At 46.9% G+C, this 17,101-nt stretch overlaps 1 protein-coding gene across 4 annotated transcripts in view; it reads right to left on the bottom strand.

Annotated features, from left to right (window-relative positions):
* Positions 1-17,101, bottom strand: part of PNPLA8 (patatin like phospholipase domain containing 8) — a 163,541-nt gene that overhangs the window by 54,581 nt on the left and 91,859 nt on the right. For all 4 annotated transcript variants that reach the window (XM_033959135.1, XM_033959132.1, XM_033959133.1 and 1 more), the window contains one exon: positions 4,611-4,805. In XM_033959135.1, coding sequence (XP_033815026.1) covers positions 4,611-4,805 — 195 coding nt within the window. The remainder of the gene's footprint in view (positions 1-4,610; positions 4,806-17,101) is intronic.

Here is a 17,101-nt window from a genome sequence, read left to right as displayed (position 1 = left end):
TGCATATTCAGATCATGAAATCTGACCCCATATGCCTTATGATAAAGACCACTGACCATTTTAGAAACCTTCCTCGGGACTGACTCCATCCTGTTTATATCTTTTTGAAGGTGTGGTCTCCAGAATTGTACACAATATTCTAAATGAGGTCTCACCAGAGTTTTATGCAGGGGCCTCAATACCTCCTTTTTCCTACTGGCCATACCTCTCCCTATGTACCCTAGCATCCTCCTAATTTTCGCCATCGCCTTTTCAACCTATTTGGTCACCTTAATGTCATCACATACTATCACACCCAAATTCCGCTCGGCTTTCGTGCCCAGATTTTCTTCACCCCCTAAATTAGACCATTCCCTTGGGCTTTTGCAGCCTAAATGCATGCAATCTTCCCTGCAGTACCTTTTTAAACGCCTCTTAAGCCTGGTGGTCTAGCGGTGTATGGGCCGACAGGAGCGTGATTTCTGCACTGCTGCTTGGGCCCACGTCTCTTTCTGAATGGCTGGCGTCAGTTCTCGTGAGGAAGGGCGGGTGGGTGGGGGGGGGGGAGGGTTTTAAAAGGAAGGGCATGTGGACGAAGGTGTTTTAAAAGGAAGGGTGATGTTTTAAAAAGGTATGGGGTGGGGGTCGTGTTCGCTGCATAAGATGCACTGACATTTCCATTCACTTTTGGGTGGAAAAAAAGTGTCTTATGGAGCGAAAAATACGGAAAATTAGTTGCTAATTGTCATTAAATAACTGATACAACTGGAAGGTAAGGGATTGGGACTAATATTCCGCCTTTTTGTAATTATACAACTAAACCCAAAGTGGTTTACATACAGGTACTTCAAGTATTTTCCCTATCTGTTCCAGTGGGTTCACAATCTATCTAATGTACTTGGGGCAGAGAAGGATTAAGTGACTTGCCCAGGGTCACAGGGAGCAGTGAAGGGTTTGAATCCACAACCTCAGGGTGTTGAGGCTGCAGCTCTAACCACTACGCCACACTGTCCACTGGCACTAATTGGTTTGGATTTTATTAATCTCTCTTGGATTGCCAAAATAAATACAGTATGTATTAAGTCTTTCAGCGCTATAGAAATGATAAATAGTAGCAGTAGTATGGTTTTATTCAAGGCCATAGTTCTATTTAAATGTTCTTGCTAAGCTGTGCAAAGGGAGTATAATTTAGTAGAGTGTGAAAGGTATATATGACTTGGAAATACAGAGTTTGATATTTGGAAGCAAGGTTTGTTGACGCCATGGTAACCACTTCACATCACTGCCTGGACAGACATGCCTTGCATTAATAACTGCTTCCACTGACTTGTTTTCTTGCTTACTTTACTCATATAAGAAAAATAAGAATACTGAATCAGAAAAGAAGATTCTGCATTAGGTTTGAAAAGAATAGGATTTAATGTAAATTCTATTTACCAAATACCTCTCATACAGTTGGTTAAAGTGGGCATCATCTTTATATTCAAATAGGATCAGCTGATTGAAAGCAAGCATTGAGAATCATCAACCAAACACTCATGGAACCCATCTACTTAAAAGATCAAAATTAAGAAATCCAGGTCAACTGTTTCATAAAAAGATCATAGAGTCTTTTCTAAAATACCTGCAGGAGTGCACATATATGACCCAGCACCTTCCACATGGAAGCATTGGCAACTACAAACAGAAATCATAACTTCACAAATTTCCACATTTGAAAGTGACACCAACTAAGTAGTGAGGCCACAATTTTAACTTGGTTTCAATTCTGGAGGTAGACATGAATGATCCCCTTAAACCTTTGTGTAAAACCCTGACCAAAATCAGTATTTTCTTAAAACCTTTTATGCCTTTGAGCTGGTATAAATCCTGACATGGGAATTTTTTGTCATAAACATGCATTCCCTTTGTAGAATTCAATCCTGCCCAAGTCACATCTCCTTGAAATCTCTATGTGATGTGGATATCCATTTGTAATTACTGCTATTTCCACATGGATATGTTTTTAAAGAAGCAGAGAACTAAAAGTTAGAGCAGTAGGCTGAGAATAAGAAGACCCAGGTTCAAATCCCATGGCAGTTCCTTATGACCTTGGGCAAGCTACTTAATCCTACATCTTTAAACCTACCAGAGACTTTTTCCATTCTTTGGACTTTCACAACAAAACTCAAATTTCTGACCAACTGACTTTCCCACCAAAATTCAAATTGGTGGACTGCTCTGTTCTCAATCAGGTCAGTGAACCCACTATTTATAAAGTCACACTGCAGACTTCAAAGCTTACCCTGAAGAAAGCCACAGCATGGTGGCTGAAACGTCGGTTTCTACCTGAAAAAGACACAGCGAGACCCGGAAACCTGCAACAAGCACAATGCCAGCTGCGGAAACCCTGAGAGAATACTTAATCCTCCACTGCCTGGGTCCGATGCTGGGCAGATATAGCAGTGTTGTTAGTTCAGTTATGTCCTTCCAAGCTGCACAACATACAGTATTGGTGTCTCAGACTGCATATATAAAAGTTAGATATTTTAACTCAAGGGCACATCTGGATGGATGTTTCTAAAATAATGTTCCAAGTTATACAAATTTTATTATGAAGTAAATTGTGTGGGGAAAATGATGAGGATGTTTATTGATTTTTATAAAATAGACTGTTATATTTTGAAGATATAAAAATAAGATAGGCATTAGTAGAACCTACTCTTAGCAGTCAAGTAGAAAAGCGATACATTCTAATAGAATATCTAATGAACCAATATCATGTAATAGGACGAAAAATCAAGACCCACCTATATACTAGGTCAGTATAAAAGCTGGAATTCTTTTATTATTATTGAATATAGAATCATAGAAAATGACAGCAAAAAAGTATGAATACCCATTAAATAAAAAGTTACTTCAACAGAGTGATATCAACAGTAATCAAAGTCAGACTAAGGGTACCTTTTACAAAGGTGCGCTAAACGTTTTAGCGCACGCTAAATATTAGCACGCACTAACCACGTGCTAAACACTAATGCGTGCATGTTAGTCTATGGATGCGTTAGCGGTTAGAGCACGCATATATTTAGCGTGCGCTAAACGCTTGATAAAACCTTAACAAAACAGGGGGTAAATGTTCATTTACAAAATTACACTAATACTGTATATACTTGAATATAAACCGGTCCGATTATAAATTGAGGTAACCTTTTTACCCCCCAAAAGAGAGGGGGGCATGTGTGTTATATTCCAGTGGTTCCCAACCCTGTCCTGGAGGACCACCAGGCCAATCGTGTTTTCAGGCTAGCCCTAATGAATATGCATATAATGGAAGTGACAGACATGCAAATCTCCACCACTGGACCACTAGGGCTTAAGGCAAGGTTGCGGGAGGTCTGCAACAGGTCCGGATGGGGGCGGGGTAGTGTGCAGACTTGAGGACCTGAATATAAGCCCCCATTTTTGGGCCAAAAATCTCAGTTTATATTTGAGTATATATGGCAAATATTCTATATGCCTGGACCATATACTACAGTGTGTAAGAATTTCTGATTTAAAACATCTACAGTTGTTCCATCACTATCAACTAATAATTTTATAAATACAGTAGACTCTCAGTTATCTTGCACCCATGGGGATTGATGCCGGATACATACCATTTCTGGTCCTTGAGAGTTACTTTTAAAAATAGGCCTAACTAATACTTTACCCCATACTTTACCTTTCTGGTTTGAGTCACTCTCTCTTTCTCTGTCATCCCCCTTTCCCCACCTGTAGGTTCAGCATCTGTTCTTTCTTCCCAGTTTCCTTTCTAGTCCAGATCACTTTCTCTCCTCTCCCCCCCCCACACACACACTAATGGGTCTAGCATCCATCCATCTTCCCCCACCTTCACACTGTAGGTCCAGTATCCATATCCCCTTCCTCTCCCCCCCCCCAACATACTTATGGGTCCAGTATCCATCCACCTCCCCTCTCCTGCCCTTCACCCCGCAAGTCCAGTATACATGCCCCTTCCCCCCCCCAGGTCTGTCTTCAATATCTCTGCGCAGGTAGAACCAATATATCTTACCTGCGCTCTCCTGCAGCATCAGCAGGTCAGCAGAAGCAGCACTGTAAACAAGCTGCTTGTGGCCAGCCCTGGCAAGGCCTTTCCTCTGCTGTGTCGGAAGTAACACAGCACAGGAAAGGCTCTGCCAGGGCTGGCTGCGAGCAGCCTGTTTACAGTGCTGCCTCTGCTGACCAGCTGCCACTGCTGCTTCAGGAGAGCGCAGGTAAGAGATACCAAACTCTGCCTGCGCGGAGAGAGGGGAGCTGTTGGGCCAGCTGCTGCTTCAGGGGCTGGAGGGAGGGAGATTGTTGGGCTGGCTGCCGCTTCGAGGGCCAAAGAGAGGAAGGGAGGTTTGTGGGTCAAGAGAGCAAAGATGATTTTGAAGGTTGTTGGGTCAGAAGCACGGGAGACAATTTTTTTTTTTTTACGGCAATATTTTTTTGCCGGTCACTTGAAAGTACAGTTAGTTGAGTGCTGGTTAAATGGGATTATGCTGTATTAGAAAAAATGATATTATTGTGAGGGAGGAAAAGGAGATAGGAAACAGCACCCCCCCCCCCCCCCCAAACAAAAAAAAAAATAAATAAATAAAACTTACTTGATGAAGGTCTTCACCCAGTACATATTCCTGAAAATATCCCGGAGCAGCAGATGAAGCTCTAATGGCTTGCCATAGATTATACTGACAACCTCCCAAATAGTGAGACTGGCTACCTGGAAGGTGATTGTAGTTTCTGAACACAAATGCTTTAGGTGTTACTCCTCTGTTTACAAGTGTGCTTACTGCAGCCACCTATTGAAAAAACAAAATGGACAGAGAATCTGTTGATATTTAAAAATGCAAATGTATATTTTTCAAGACTTCTAGCTCTCTAAAATACTAACTAGGGGGGTGCTTTTCCAAAAAGCACAGTTACTTACCGTAACAGGTGTTATCCAGGGACAGCAGGCAGATATTCTTAACGCATGGGTGACGTCACCGACGGAGCCCCGGTAGGGACACTTTTAACTAGAAAGTTCTAGTTGGCCGCACCGCGCATGCGCGAGTGCCTTCCCGCCGGACGGAGGAGTGCGTGGTCCCCAGTTAAGATAAGCCAGCTAAGAAGCCAACCCAGGGAGGTGGGTGGGACGTAAGAATATCTGCCTGCTGTCCCTGGATAACACCTGTTACGGTAAGTAACTGTGCTTTATCCCAGGACAAGCAGGCAGCATATTCTTAACGCATGGGTGACCTCTAAGCTAACAGAGAGGGAGGAGGGATGGTTGGCCATTAGGAAAATAAATTATGTAACACAGATTGGCCGAAGTGTCCATCCCGTCTGGAGAAGGCATCCAGACAGTAGTGAGTAGTGAACATGTGAACTGAGGACCAAGTGGCAGCCTTGAAGATTTCCTCGATGGGCATGGAACGGAGGAAAGCCACAGAAGCAGCCATAGCTCTGACCCTGTGGGCCGCGACAGCACCTTCCAGTGAGAGACCGGCCCGAGCATAACAGAACGCAATGCAGGCAGCAAGCCAGTTGGAAAGCATCCGTTTAGAGACAGGATGACCTAGACGGTTAGGGTCGAAGGACAAAAAGAGCTGAGGGGACGAGCGGTGAGCCCTGGTACGGTCAAGGTAGTATGCAAGGGCACGCTTACAGTCCAGCGTGTGTAACGCCTGTTCCCCAGGATGAGAATGGGGCTTAGGGAAAAAGACAGGCAACACAATGGATTGGTTGAGGTGGAAGTCCGAGACCACCTTGGGAAGGAATTTAGGATGGGTACGCAGAACCACCTTGTCATTGGTGAAAAACAGTGAAAGGTGGGTCGGCAACCAGTGCATGCAGCTCACTAACCCTCCTGGCAGAGGTGATGGCAATGAGGAAAAGCACCTTCCATGTCAGAAATTTGAGTGAAGTAGTGGCAAGAGGCTCAAACGGAGGTTTCATGAGGGCTGATAAAACCACATTCAGGTTCCAGACGTCTGGAGGAGGCTTCAGAGGTGGTTTGACATTGAAGAGGCCTCTCATGAACCGGGAAACCAGGGGATGGGCCGTAAGCGGTTTTCCGAGGATAGGCTCATAAAACGCAGTGATGGCACTGAGGTGGACTCTGATTGAGGTGGACTTGAGGCCAGCATCGGATAGAGAGAGCAAATAGACCAGTACAGTTTCCACCGCCAATGAGGTGGGATCGTGGTGATGCAGTAGACACCAAGAGGAGAACCTGGTCCACTTCTGATGGTAACATTGGAGGGTGGCCGGTTTCCTGGAGGCATCCAAAATGCGACGGACAGGCTGAGACAGATTCTCTGGAGAGGTCAGCCCGAGAGAAACCAAGCTGTCAGGTGGAGCGAGGACAGATTGGGATGTAGTAGAGACTGATGCTGCTGTGTAAGTAGAGTAGGAAACACAGGAAGAGGAATGGGCTCCCTGGAGCTGAGCTGGAGCAGGAGGGAGAACCAGTGTTGGCGAGGCCACCGAGGAGCGATGAGAATCACGGTGGCTCTGTCCCTGCGGAGTTTGAATAACGTCCGCAACATTAGAGGCAGTGGAGGAAAGGCATAGAGGAATCGATCCTTCCAGTTGAGCAGGAATGCATCCGGGGCCAGACGATGAGGAGAGAAGAGTCTGGAACAGAACTGGGGCAGCTGATGGTTGTGAGGAGCTGCAAAGAGGTCCACCTGAGGAGTGCCCCAGCGAGCAAAGATGGAGTGGAGTGTGGGAGGATCCAGAGTCCACTCGTGAGGTTGAAGGATGCGGCTGAGATTGTCGGCCAGGGAGTTCTGTTCGCCCTGGATATAGACAGCCTTGAGGAAGAGACTGTGGGCCATGGCCCAGGTCTAGATGCGGATGGCCTCCTGACAGAGGAGGGGAGATCCGGTGCCGCCTTGCTTGTTTATATAGTACATGGCAACTTGGTTGTCTGTGCACAGGAGAAGAACCTGAGGGCAGAGAAGGTGCTGGAAGGCCTTGAGAGCATAGAACATGGCCCTGAGTTCCAGGAAGTTGATGTGATGCTGACGCTCCTGATGGGTCCAGAGTCCCTGGGTACGAAGATCTCCCAGGTGAGCTCCCCATGCATAGGGGGAGGCATCTGTGGTTATGATCATGGAGTGAGGGAGTAGATGAAAGAGTAGACCCCTGGAAAGATTGGAGGAGTTCAACCACCAGTGAAGAGATTGCTGAAGAGACGATGTCACAGAGATGGGATGAGAAAGAGGATCCGTGGTCTGTGACCATTGGTTGGCCAGCGTTCATTGAGGTGTCCTAAGGTGGAGTAGCGCCAGAGGAAGCACATGGACCGTCGAGGCCATGTGGCCCAGGAGGACCATCATTTGCCGAGCTGGAATGGAGCGACGAAGGAGCACCTGACGGCAGAGGAGGAGCAGGGTCCGTTGGCGGTCTGAAGGGAAAAACGCCCTCATCAGAGTGGTGTCGAGGACGGCTCCAATAAACTGAAGTCACTGTGTGGGAAGAAGATGCGACTTGGGGTAGTTGATCTCGAACCCCAGGAGGTGGAGGAAGGAGATGGTGTGCTGAGTGGCTTGTAGCACAAGAGGAGACGTAGGTGCTTTCACTAACCAATCGTCCAAGTAGGGGAACACCTGGAGGTTGTGGGACCTGAGAAAGGCCGCCACCACAATGAGGCACTTGGTGAACACCCTGGGCGATGATGCGAGGCCAAAGGGTAGCACTTTGTACTGATAGTGACGGTGCTGTACCTGAAATCGAAGGTAGCGGCGTGAAGACAGATGGATTGGAATGTGAGTGTAGGCCTCTTTGAGGTCTAGGGAACATAGCCAGTCGTGTTGAGAGAGAAGAGGGTAAAGCGTGGCAAGGGAGAGCATTCTGAACTTTTCCTTGACCAGACACTTGTTGAGGTCCCAGAGATCGAGGATGGGACGGAGGTCTCCTGTCTTCTTGGGAACCAGGAAGTAGCGGGAGTAGAATCCCTGACCCCTTTGGGCTGGGGGTACCTCTTCGATGGCATTGAGAAGAAGGAGGGATTGGACCTCCCTCAGGAGGAGAAGGGATTGGGAGGAGTGAGAAACAGACTATATGGGAGGATTGTCTGGTGGAAGAGTCTGGAAGTTTAGAGAGTAGCCGTGGCGAATGATGTTGAGGATTCATAGGTCTGATGTGATGACCTTCCAATGGCTGAGGAAGAGTTGAAGACGTCCTCCGATCGGTTGAGGAAGAGGCAATGATGGTGGGAGACTGGCTATGCCCTGGAGAAAGGAGTCAAAAGGGCTGAGATGGCTTTGACGGAGGAAGAGAATTGGCAGGTTGGTGAGACTGTGAGCGAGCCTGAGTTTGATGCTGTTGCCGAGGTCGGCGAGGCTGTTGTTGAGGTGGGTTGAGAGGTCTGGCCGAGAACCTGCGTTGGTAGGAAGACTGCTGTCTGTAGGGGCGAGCAGGTGGAGTCTTCTTCTTAGGTTTTATCAGAGTATCCCACCTGGTCTCGTGCGCCGAGAGTTTCTGTGTGGTTGAGTCCAGGGACTCCCCGAAGAGTTCATCACCAAGACAAGGTGCGTTAGACAGGCGGTCTTGGTGATTAATGTCGAGGTCAGAAACTCTCAGCCAAGCCAGGCACCTCATGGCCACAGCCATGGCAGATGCTCGAGAGGTTAACTCAAAAGAGTCATAAATGGAGCGCACCATGAATTTCCGGAGTTGGAGTAGACTGGAAATTTGTTGTTGAAAAACAGGAACCTTACGTTCAGGGATGTATTTTTGTAAGGAGGAGAGTTGTTGCACCAGATGCTTCATGTAGAAGGAGAAGTGGAAGGTGTAATTATTAGCCCTGTTGGCAAGCATTGAATTTTGATAAAGGTGCTTGCCAAATTTATCCATCGTTCTGCCCTCTCTGCCAGGAGGGGTGGAGGCATAAACACTGGAGCCCTGGGTTTTCTTTAAGGTGGACTCCACTAGAAGAGATTCATTGGGTAGTTGAGGTTTGTCGAACCCCTGGATAGGAATGACCCTGTACAAACTATCCAGTTTTCGAGGGGCTCCCGGTACCATGAGAGGGTTTTCCCAATTTTTGTAAAAAGTTTCCCGTAAGATGTCGTGGACGGGTAACTTTAAAAATTCTTTGGGGGGTTGTTCGAAGTCTAAGGCGTCGAGAAAAGCCTGGGAATTCTTAGAGTCGGATTTCAATGGGATAGAAAGGGCCGCCGACATCTCCCTCAGAAATTTAGTGAATGAGGACTGTTCAGGTTTGGAACCGGTATCGATCATCGAGGGTTCCTCGTCCGTTGATGAAGCCTCATCATCGGTACCGGGTGGGGATTCTTCCCATAAGTCCGGGTCCCTGACGTCGGTGTGTGCAGGACGGGACGGTGGTGTGGATGGCTCAGCGTGGCGAGTCTTAGAGAGTTATGGTTCCTTTGATCGCTTCATCCGTTACTTGGATAACTGTGGTAATTCTAGAGCTAATACATGCCGACGAGCGCTGACCTCCCGGGATGCGTGCATTTATCAGACCAAAACCAATCCGGGCTCGCCCGGCCGCTTTGGTGACTCTAGATAACCTCGGGCCGATCGCACGTCCCCCGTGACGGCGACAATACATTCGGATGTCTGCCCTATCAACTTTCGATGGTACTTTCTGCGCCTACCATGGTGACCACGGGTAACGGGGAATCAGGGTTCGATTCCGGAGAGGGAGCCTGAGAAACGGCTACCACATCCAAGGAAGGCAGCAGGCGCGCAAATTACCCATAGAGCAGCTGCCTCAGCATCCTGAGGTTGTGAGTTCAGTTCTCACGGCAGCCTCTTGTGACTCTGGGCAAGTCACTCAATGCTTCATTGCCCCAGGGACAAAATAAGTACCTGTTAAAAAAGCCGAGGCCTTTCTTCCCTTCCGTGCGTAGTTGAGGTTTGTCGAACCCCTGGATAGGAATGACCCTGTACAAACTATCCAGTTTTCGAGGGGCTCCCGGTACCGCGAGAGGGTTTTCCCAATTTTTGTAAAAAGTTTCCCGTAAGATGTCGTGGACGGGTAACTTTAAAAATTCTTTGGGGGGTTGTTCGAAGTCTAAGGCGTCGAGAAAAGCCTGGGACTTCTTAGAGTCGGATTTCAATGGGATAGAAAGGGCCGCCGACATCTCCCTCAGAAATTTAGTGAATGAGGACTGTTCAGGTTTGGAACCGGTATCGACCATCGAGGGTTCCTCGTCCGTTGATGAAGCCTCATCATCGGTACCGGGTGGGGATTCTTCCCATAAGTCCGGGTCCCTGACGTCGGTGTGTGCAGGACGGGACGGTGGTGTGGATGGCTCAGCATGGCGAGTCTTAGAGAGAGATTTGCCAGAGCGCATCGAGACGGTACCGGGGGAGGAAGACCGGTGCCGGTCCCGGTCTCGGGGGGACCGGTGTCAGTCTTGATGTCGGGGAGGGTCGGCATCAGAGCGTGGTTGCACGGGAGGATTGAGTGGTTCAGCCGCTAGCACCGGCATGGACGTATTCAACGGTACCGATGGGGTCGACACCGGTGGTATGGTGCGAGGCTCGGGCCGGTCCGGTACCGGAAGGAGTGGGGCCAACATTGCTGGCAACAGGTGTTGGAGTTGCTGCTGTAGTTGCTCCTGCAATTGGCTTTGGAGTATGGCCGCAATGCGGTCGTCCAGGGGAGGCACCGGTACCGCTTTTTTCTTTTTCGGTACCATAGGTGCCGCTCCATGCCCCGGTGATGAGGCCGATGACGAGGCACTCACCGAAATCGGGGCGGAGCGTTTGCGGGGTCGGCGTGATGTCGGGAGGACCGGCGTCGCCGCTGTGGCAGGAGGGCGCTCAAGGGAAGTGGAAGGCTTCTTAGCCGGCTTACCTGGTGCTAGCGACCCCGAGGAAGGATCAGGCGTTGAAGTAGTCGGTGCCGACTTTTGTGGTGCCGTCAACGGCGCGGCCGATTCCATGGCAGATCCGGTACCGAAAAGGATATTCTGTTGGATCTGTCTATTTTTTAATGTACGTTTTTTAAGAGTAGCACAGCGGGTGCAGGTGTCAGCCCGATGCTCTGGACCCAGGCACTGTAGGCACCAATTGTGTGGGTCAGTGAGAGAGATCGGGTGTGCACACCGCTGGCACTTCTTAAAGCCCGGCTGAGGGGGCATGAAGGGAAACACGGCCTCCGCAAAATCAAAACCGGAGGCCTGTATGGTGGCAACAGGCCCTGCCGGGGCCGGCCTGAAAAATAAAGAAAAAAGAAGAAGCAAAGTTTTTTGTTTTTTTTTTAACGGAAAAGAAACCCGAAGGGAAAAAGAACAAAAAAGAAGAAAATTTCACGAGCGGGAAGGCAAAAATCAGATTTTTCAACAGCCGTTGAAAACACATGCGTCTTCTTCGCTCCGCGGAAACGAAGAACCTGGGGACCACGCACTCCTCCGTCGGGCGGGAAGGCACTCGTGCATGCGCGGTGCGGCCAACTAGAACTTTCTAGTTAAAAGTGTCCGTACCGGGGCTCTGTCGGTGACGTCACCCATGCGTTAAGAATATTCTACCTGCTTGTCCTGGGATAATCAAACTATCTCACCATAAAAAATACAGGTTTTTCATTCACAAATTAACCACTGTCGAATGGAACAAGAACTGCTAACGTAAAGTTATTTGCACCCAGAGCATCTATTTCACACATGTCAATGTCCAAAATGTAAGTGGGCACAGCATGATAGAAACACGTACATTCTAGTATTTCAGAATACTTCTCTTCAAAGAAATAGGAGATACCGCCTTCCCAAAATAGGAAAGCAAAAACAGCAGCGAAGATGACCCTTGCTGCTCAGTTGCTTTATCTAATATAATAAAATGCTAGGCCGCGCATGCGCACTCCCATCCGCATGCGTCCGTTTTCCGTGAGATGTAGGGCACCTTAGGTAGGAGTGCGCATGCGCGCTTACGTCACCATCCGCCGATGCCTCCACAAGCCGGGACTGCAGCCAGCCGCTGATCTCTGTTCCTCCGGCGGGCGGGCGGGGGTGTCTCGGAGGAGAGGGATCGCCGCCGCTCAGCGCCCCCATCGAGGAGCCCAGCAACTTTCCGCCCCGGCTCTTAAACTGACCCGAGTCCTTTGCCGCCCCCCCCCCCTTCCCTTCCCGCGGGCCCGACTACCTACCCGGCGATTCAAGCAGCGTGTGCAGCAGTCTTCACACGCTGCTTCAGGGCCTTCTACTGCCCTGATTTGCTCTGCCGCATCTCTGATGATGTCATCAGGGACGTGCCAGAGTAAATCAGGGAGGTGGTGATGAAGGATTACATGGTATCCCATAAGATTCATCTGCAGAGAGCTCAGGGATGTTGTCACTAGAGTGTAGTGACAGATCATTATCAGATTCCTCAAAGCTCTTCTGGAAGTTTGTGAAGTAGAGCGTCGAGTGGAGTGTCAAGATGAACATTAGAAATGCATCAAAGCACATAGAGAAGAAATAGATGTACTATGCTCCTTGAAGGATGATGCATGTGGCGAGTGCCCTCTAGGTGTCAATGCTCGATATTGAGGGGTCCTGAACTGGAGTTGTGCCTCGAATGACACCAGGTCACAACCTTGGAATGGACTGAGACTGGTAAAGTAGGTGCAGAAGCCTATGCAGGCTGTGACTGCAGTAGCCCAGCAAGCTCTTGTTGGAAAAATGTTCAAAGCTGCTCCTGGAGTGATGGCACCAGTACCGATATTGGCAAAGGTACAGAAGGTGCAGGTTGTACTGGGTGTCAAGGCACCAGGGACCTCGATGTCAAGACATGCATATGAGGAAACACCATGAAGGGTGGTAAATGGTTGTCCTTGTGTCAATGCTTGGATTGCGTCAAGGGTGTGAAAGCCTGAGAAGATGCCAATGCTTTCGATTTGAAAATATGTATTAAGCTAATACAAGTGATATCTCCACTCATAGCATATATATTTTGTGGATCTTATATTGGTTCTATGAGTAAAACGATTTAATAAAGTTGACCATCACGGAACCAACGTGAGGAGATGCCATTCTTGACCTAATCTTCAACGGACTAGGGGGACCGGCAAAGGAGGTGGCGGTGCTAGCCCCACTAGGAAACAACGATCACAACACGATACAGTGCAGGCTAGAAATTGGATCATCAAAGGTGAAAAGAACCACAACGACATCACTCAACTTCAAAAAAGGGAATTATGATGCCATGAGGAAAATGGTGGGAAAGAAACTCAACGGCAACACAAGGAAGATGGAGTCCGTAGAAAAAGCCTGGACCCTACTCAAAGGCACGGTGCACGAAGCAGAGAACCTGTGCGTCCCTAAATTCAGGAAAGGGTGCAAAAAAAATAGAACAAAAAACCCAATGTGGATAACAAATGCAGTGAAAAAGGCGATAAGTGACAAGAAAGCATCGTTTTAAAAATGGAAAAAGGACCAAACAAAGGACAACCAAGAGGAGCACAAAGAACACCAAAGGGAGTGTCACCGAGTGGTTAGGAAAGCAAAAAGAGAATATGAAGAGAGACTAGCGGGGGAAGCGACAAACTTCAAATCATTCTTCAGATACGTCAAGGGGAAGCAACCAGCAAGGGAGGAAGTGGGACCCCTGGATGATGGAGACAGAAAGGGAGTGGTAAAAGAGGAAAAAGAGATAGCTGACAAGTTAAATGAGTTCTTCACGTCAGTCTTCACGAGGGAGGACACAACCAACATTCCGGAACCCTTTCTGCTCAAACCTCTATTGATTCGACTCAACTACCTTTCAGCTTCTTTGCTAACTTTAAAATGCCCTCTTTATCTCACCTATTTCTCATTCTACAATCGCTCAATTCCTCTAATAACCTTTTGGAAAGCATTCCTCCATCACTTCTTAAAAAATTCTTCTCTTTCTTCGGCCCATACCTTTGGGAAATGATTTCCAAATCTCTTTCTGACAGCTCGGTTCCAATCCCTTGGAAAACTGCTCTCATCTTTCCTAAGCTCAAACAACACAATACAGATCCTACTTTACCTAAAAACTATCGTCCTATAGCAAATCTACCTTTAATCTCTAAACTTACGGAAAAAATTATTCACACTCAACTAACAGATTTTCTCGAGAAAACCCACGCCCTTCATCCATGCCAAACCGGTTTCCGCTCTTCACACTCCACAGAACTATCTCTACTAGGACTTATTTCAACTATACACTACCATCACGATCATCAGAAATCTACTATTCTAATCTCTCTTGACCTGTCTGCAGCCTTTGACACTATCGATCATTCTCTTCTTCTCTCCAGATTAAAAGACTGCGGTATTACAGGTTGTGCCCTTTCTTGGTTCACATCCTATTTTCACGAACGCTGCTCCAAAGTCCGAGCAAAAAATGAAACTGCTTCAATCATACCACAAACATTTGGAATCCCTCAAGGCTCAATCTTATCTCCTTTACTTTTCAACATTTTTCTATCTCCGCTTCTTACTTTGGCGCAATCTATAGGATTTACAATTTACGCCTACGCCGATGATATACAACTCCTTCACCCAATCAATACTTCTAACATTTTAGAAATAAAAGAAATAAACAATAAACTGAACATCATAAGCGACTGGTTACATTTAAACAAACTCTCACTTAATATCGATAAATCTTGCGGGCTTCTTCTTCCAATCAAAACATCTGAATCATTATTAGGAACAATCTCAATCAAATCTCTACCAATACAAATGCTAACCAAAATAAAACTTCTTGGCGTCACCTTCGATAGAGAGCTTACTTTTCATGACCACATAAGTTCGGTCGTAAAAATCTGTTTTTTTAAACTTCGTATTATTCGATCACTCTGTCCCATCCTAGATACCAACTCAATCAACATCTTAACTCATTCCCTAGTTATTTCCCACCTAGACTACTGTAACTCCCTTTTAAACGGACTCCCTCAAAAAGAACTACAACGACTGCAATTAATACAAAACTCTGCTATAAAACTAATATACAAAAAAGGTAAATTTGATCATGTTACTCCTCTTCTTAAAGAGGCCCACTGGCTCCCCATCACCCATCGCATCACTTATAAAATCATCTTACTTTCCTTTAAAATTAAACTTTTTCATCAACCACTATTTCTTGATAAACTATTAATTCCACAATGTTCTCCTCGTACGTTAAGATCCACTGACCAAAAACTCCTTTTCATCCCTTCCCTAAAAGAATTCTACTACGCCCGAAAAACTAATTTTGCAGTAACTGCACCTACTTTATGGAACTCTCTTCCACAATTTTTACGCGATGAACAAAATTTAATCAAATTCAAGACTAGCTTAAAGACTTTTTTATTTCAAGATGCCTTCGAATGAACCTAAATCACTCTTTTGCTTCTCCCAAATCTTGCTCTAAATATATATATATATTTTTTTCTCTTCCCCTTTTTCTTTCTTTTCTTCCCCTTTTTCTTTCTTTCTCTCTCTTTTTTCTGCTTCTTACCGCGAGTAAGTATTTGCCTCAACAAAGCTACCCTATCCTTCGTGTTCTATCCCCTCCCCGTCTTCTCTCTTCTTACTAAATTATGTAATTTCTCCCCTCCTTCCCATACTTTCCTCACTTTCCAGTTTGTCTAGTCTACGTCATTTACGTTCACTTCATTTTATAAATTTTTTAGCCTTTACAAAACATTGTTAACCGGCCAGACATTTGTTTTATGGTCGGGATATTAAAAACTAATAAACTTGGAAACTTGGAGATCATAAATGGAGATCAGGAGGATAAGCTGGTCCAACTAGAGGTAAGCCAAGAGGATGTCCTCAGGCAGATAGACAGGCTAAAGAGCGACAAATCGCCAGGTCCGGACGGCATTCACCCAAGGGTACTCAAGGAACGAAATAGCAGAGCCACTTCGACAAATATGCAACCTATCCTTAAAAACTGGAGAGATCCCGGAGGACTGGAAAATAGCAAATGTCACTCCCATCTTCAAGAAGGGTTCAAGGGGTGACCCAGGAAACTACAGGCCGGTGAGCTTGACCTCGGTCCCGGGAAAGACGATGGAAGCGCTGATTAAGGACAGCATCTGTGAACACATCGAAAACAATGGACAGCTTAAGTCGAGTCAGCATGGCTTTTGCAAGGGTAGGTCATGCCTCACAAACTTATTATACTTCTTTGAGGGGGTAAACAGCCTGGTGGATAAAGGGGAATCCATAGACATCATTTACTTTGACTTTCAAAAAGCCTTCGACAAGGTGCCACATGAAAGACTGCTTAAGAAGCTATGGAACCACGGGGTGCAAGGGGAGGTCTACCGATGGATCAAAAACTGGCTGGCAGACAGGAAACAGAGGGTTGGAGTAAAGGGACATTACTCAGACTGGCAATGGGTCATGAGCGGAGTGCCGCAGGGGTCGGTTCTGGGACCGCTCCTGTTCAATATATTTATTAACGACCTGGAGGCGGGAACAAAATGTGAGGTCATCAAATTTGCGGATGACACCAAACTATACAGCAGGCTTAAAACCACGGAAGACTGCGAAGATCTCCAAAAGGATCTGACAACACTGGAAGAGTGGGCCAAAAAGTGGCAAATGAGCTTCAACATAGGGAAATGCAAGGTCATGCATGTAGGGAAAAAGAACCCGATGTTCACTTACAAAATGGGGGGATCACTGCTAGGGGTAAGTAACCTTGAAAGAGACCTGGGAGTGATGGTAGACACAACATTGAAGGCGTCGGCACAGTGCGCCACAGCCTCAAGGAAAGCAAACAAAATGCTACATATCATTAAAAAGGGCATCATGACCAGGACGAAGGAAGTCATCCTGCCACTGTATCGTGCAATGGTGCGCCCGCACCTGGAGTACTGTGTGCAGTACTGGCCGCCGTACCTCAAGAAGGACATGGCAGTACTTGAGGGAGTCCAGAAAAGAGCAACTAAGCTGATAAAGGGTATGGAAAACCTCTCATATACCGACAGACTAAAAAAGCTGGGGCTGTTCTCCCTGGAGAAGCGGAGACTTAGAGGAGACATGATAGAAACCTTCAAGATCCTGAAGGGCATAGAAAAAGTAGGCAGAGACAGATTTTTCAAATTATGGGGAACCACAAGTACAAGGGGGCACTCGGAGAAATTGAAAGGGGATAGGTTTAAAACAAACGCTAGGAAGTACTTTTTCACCCAGAGGGT

Source organism: Geotrypetes seraphini, chromosome 9 (assembly GCF_902459505.1).
Source record: "Geotrypetes seraphini chromosome 9, aGeoSer1.1, whole genome shotgun sequence".
NCBI classification, from domain to species: Eukaryota; Metazoa; Chordata; class Amphibia; order Gymnophiona; family Dermophiidae; genus Geotrypetes; species Geotrypetes seraphini.
Note: the sequence above shows the minus strand (reverse complement) of the source record. Positions and strands in the feature narration are given on the sequence as shown.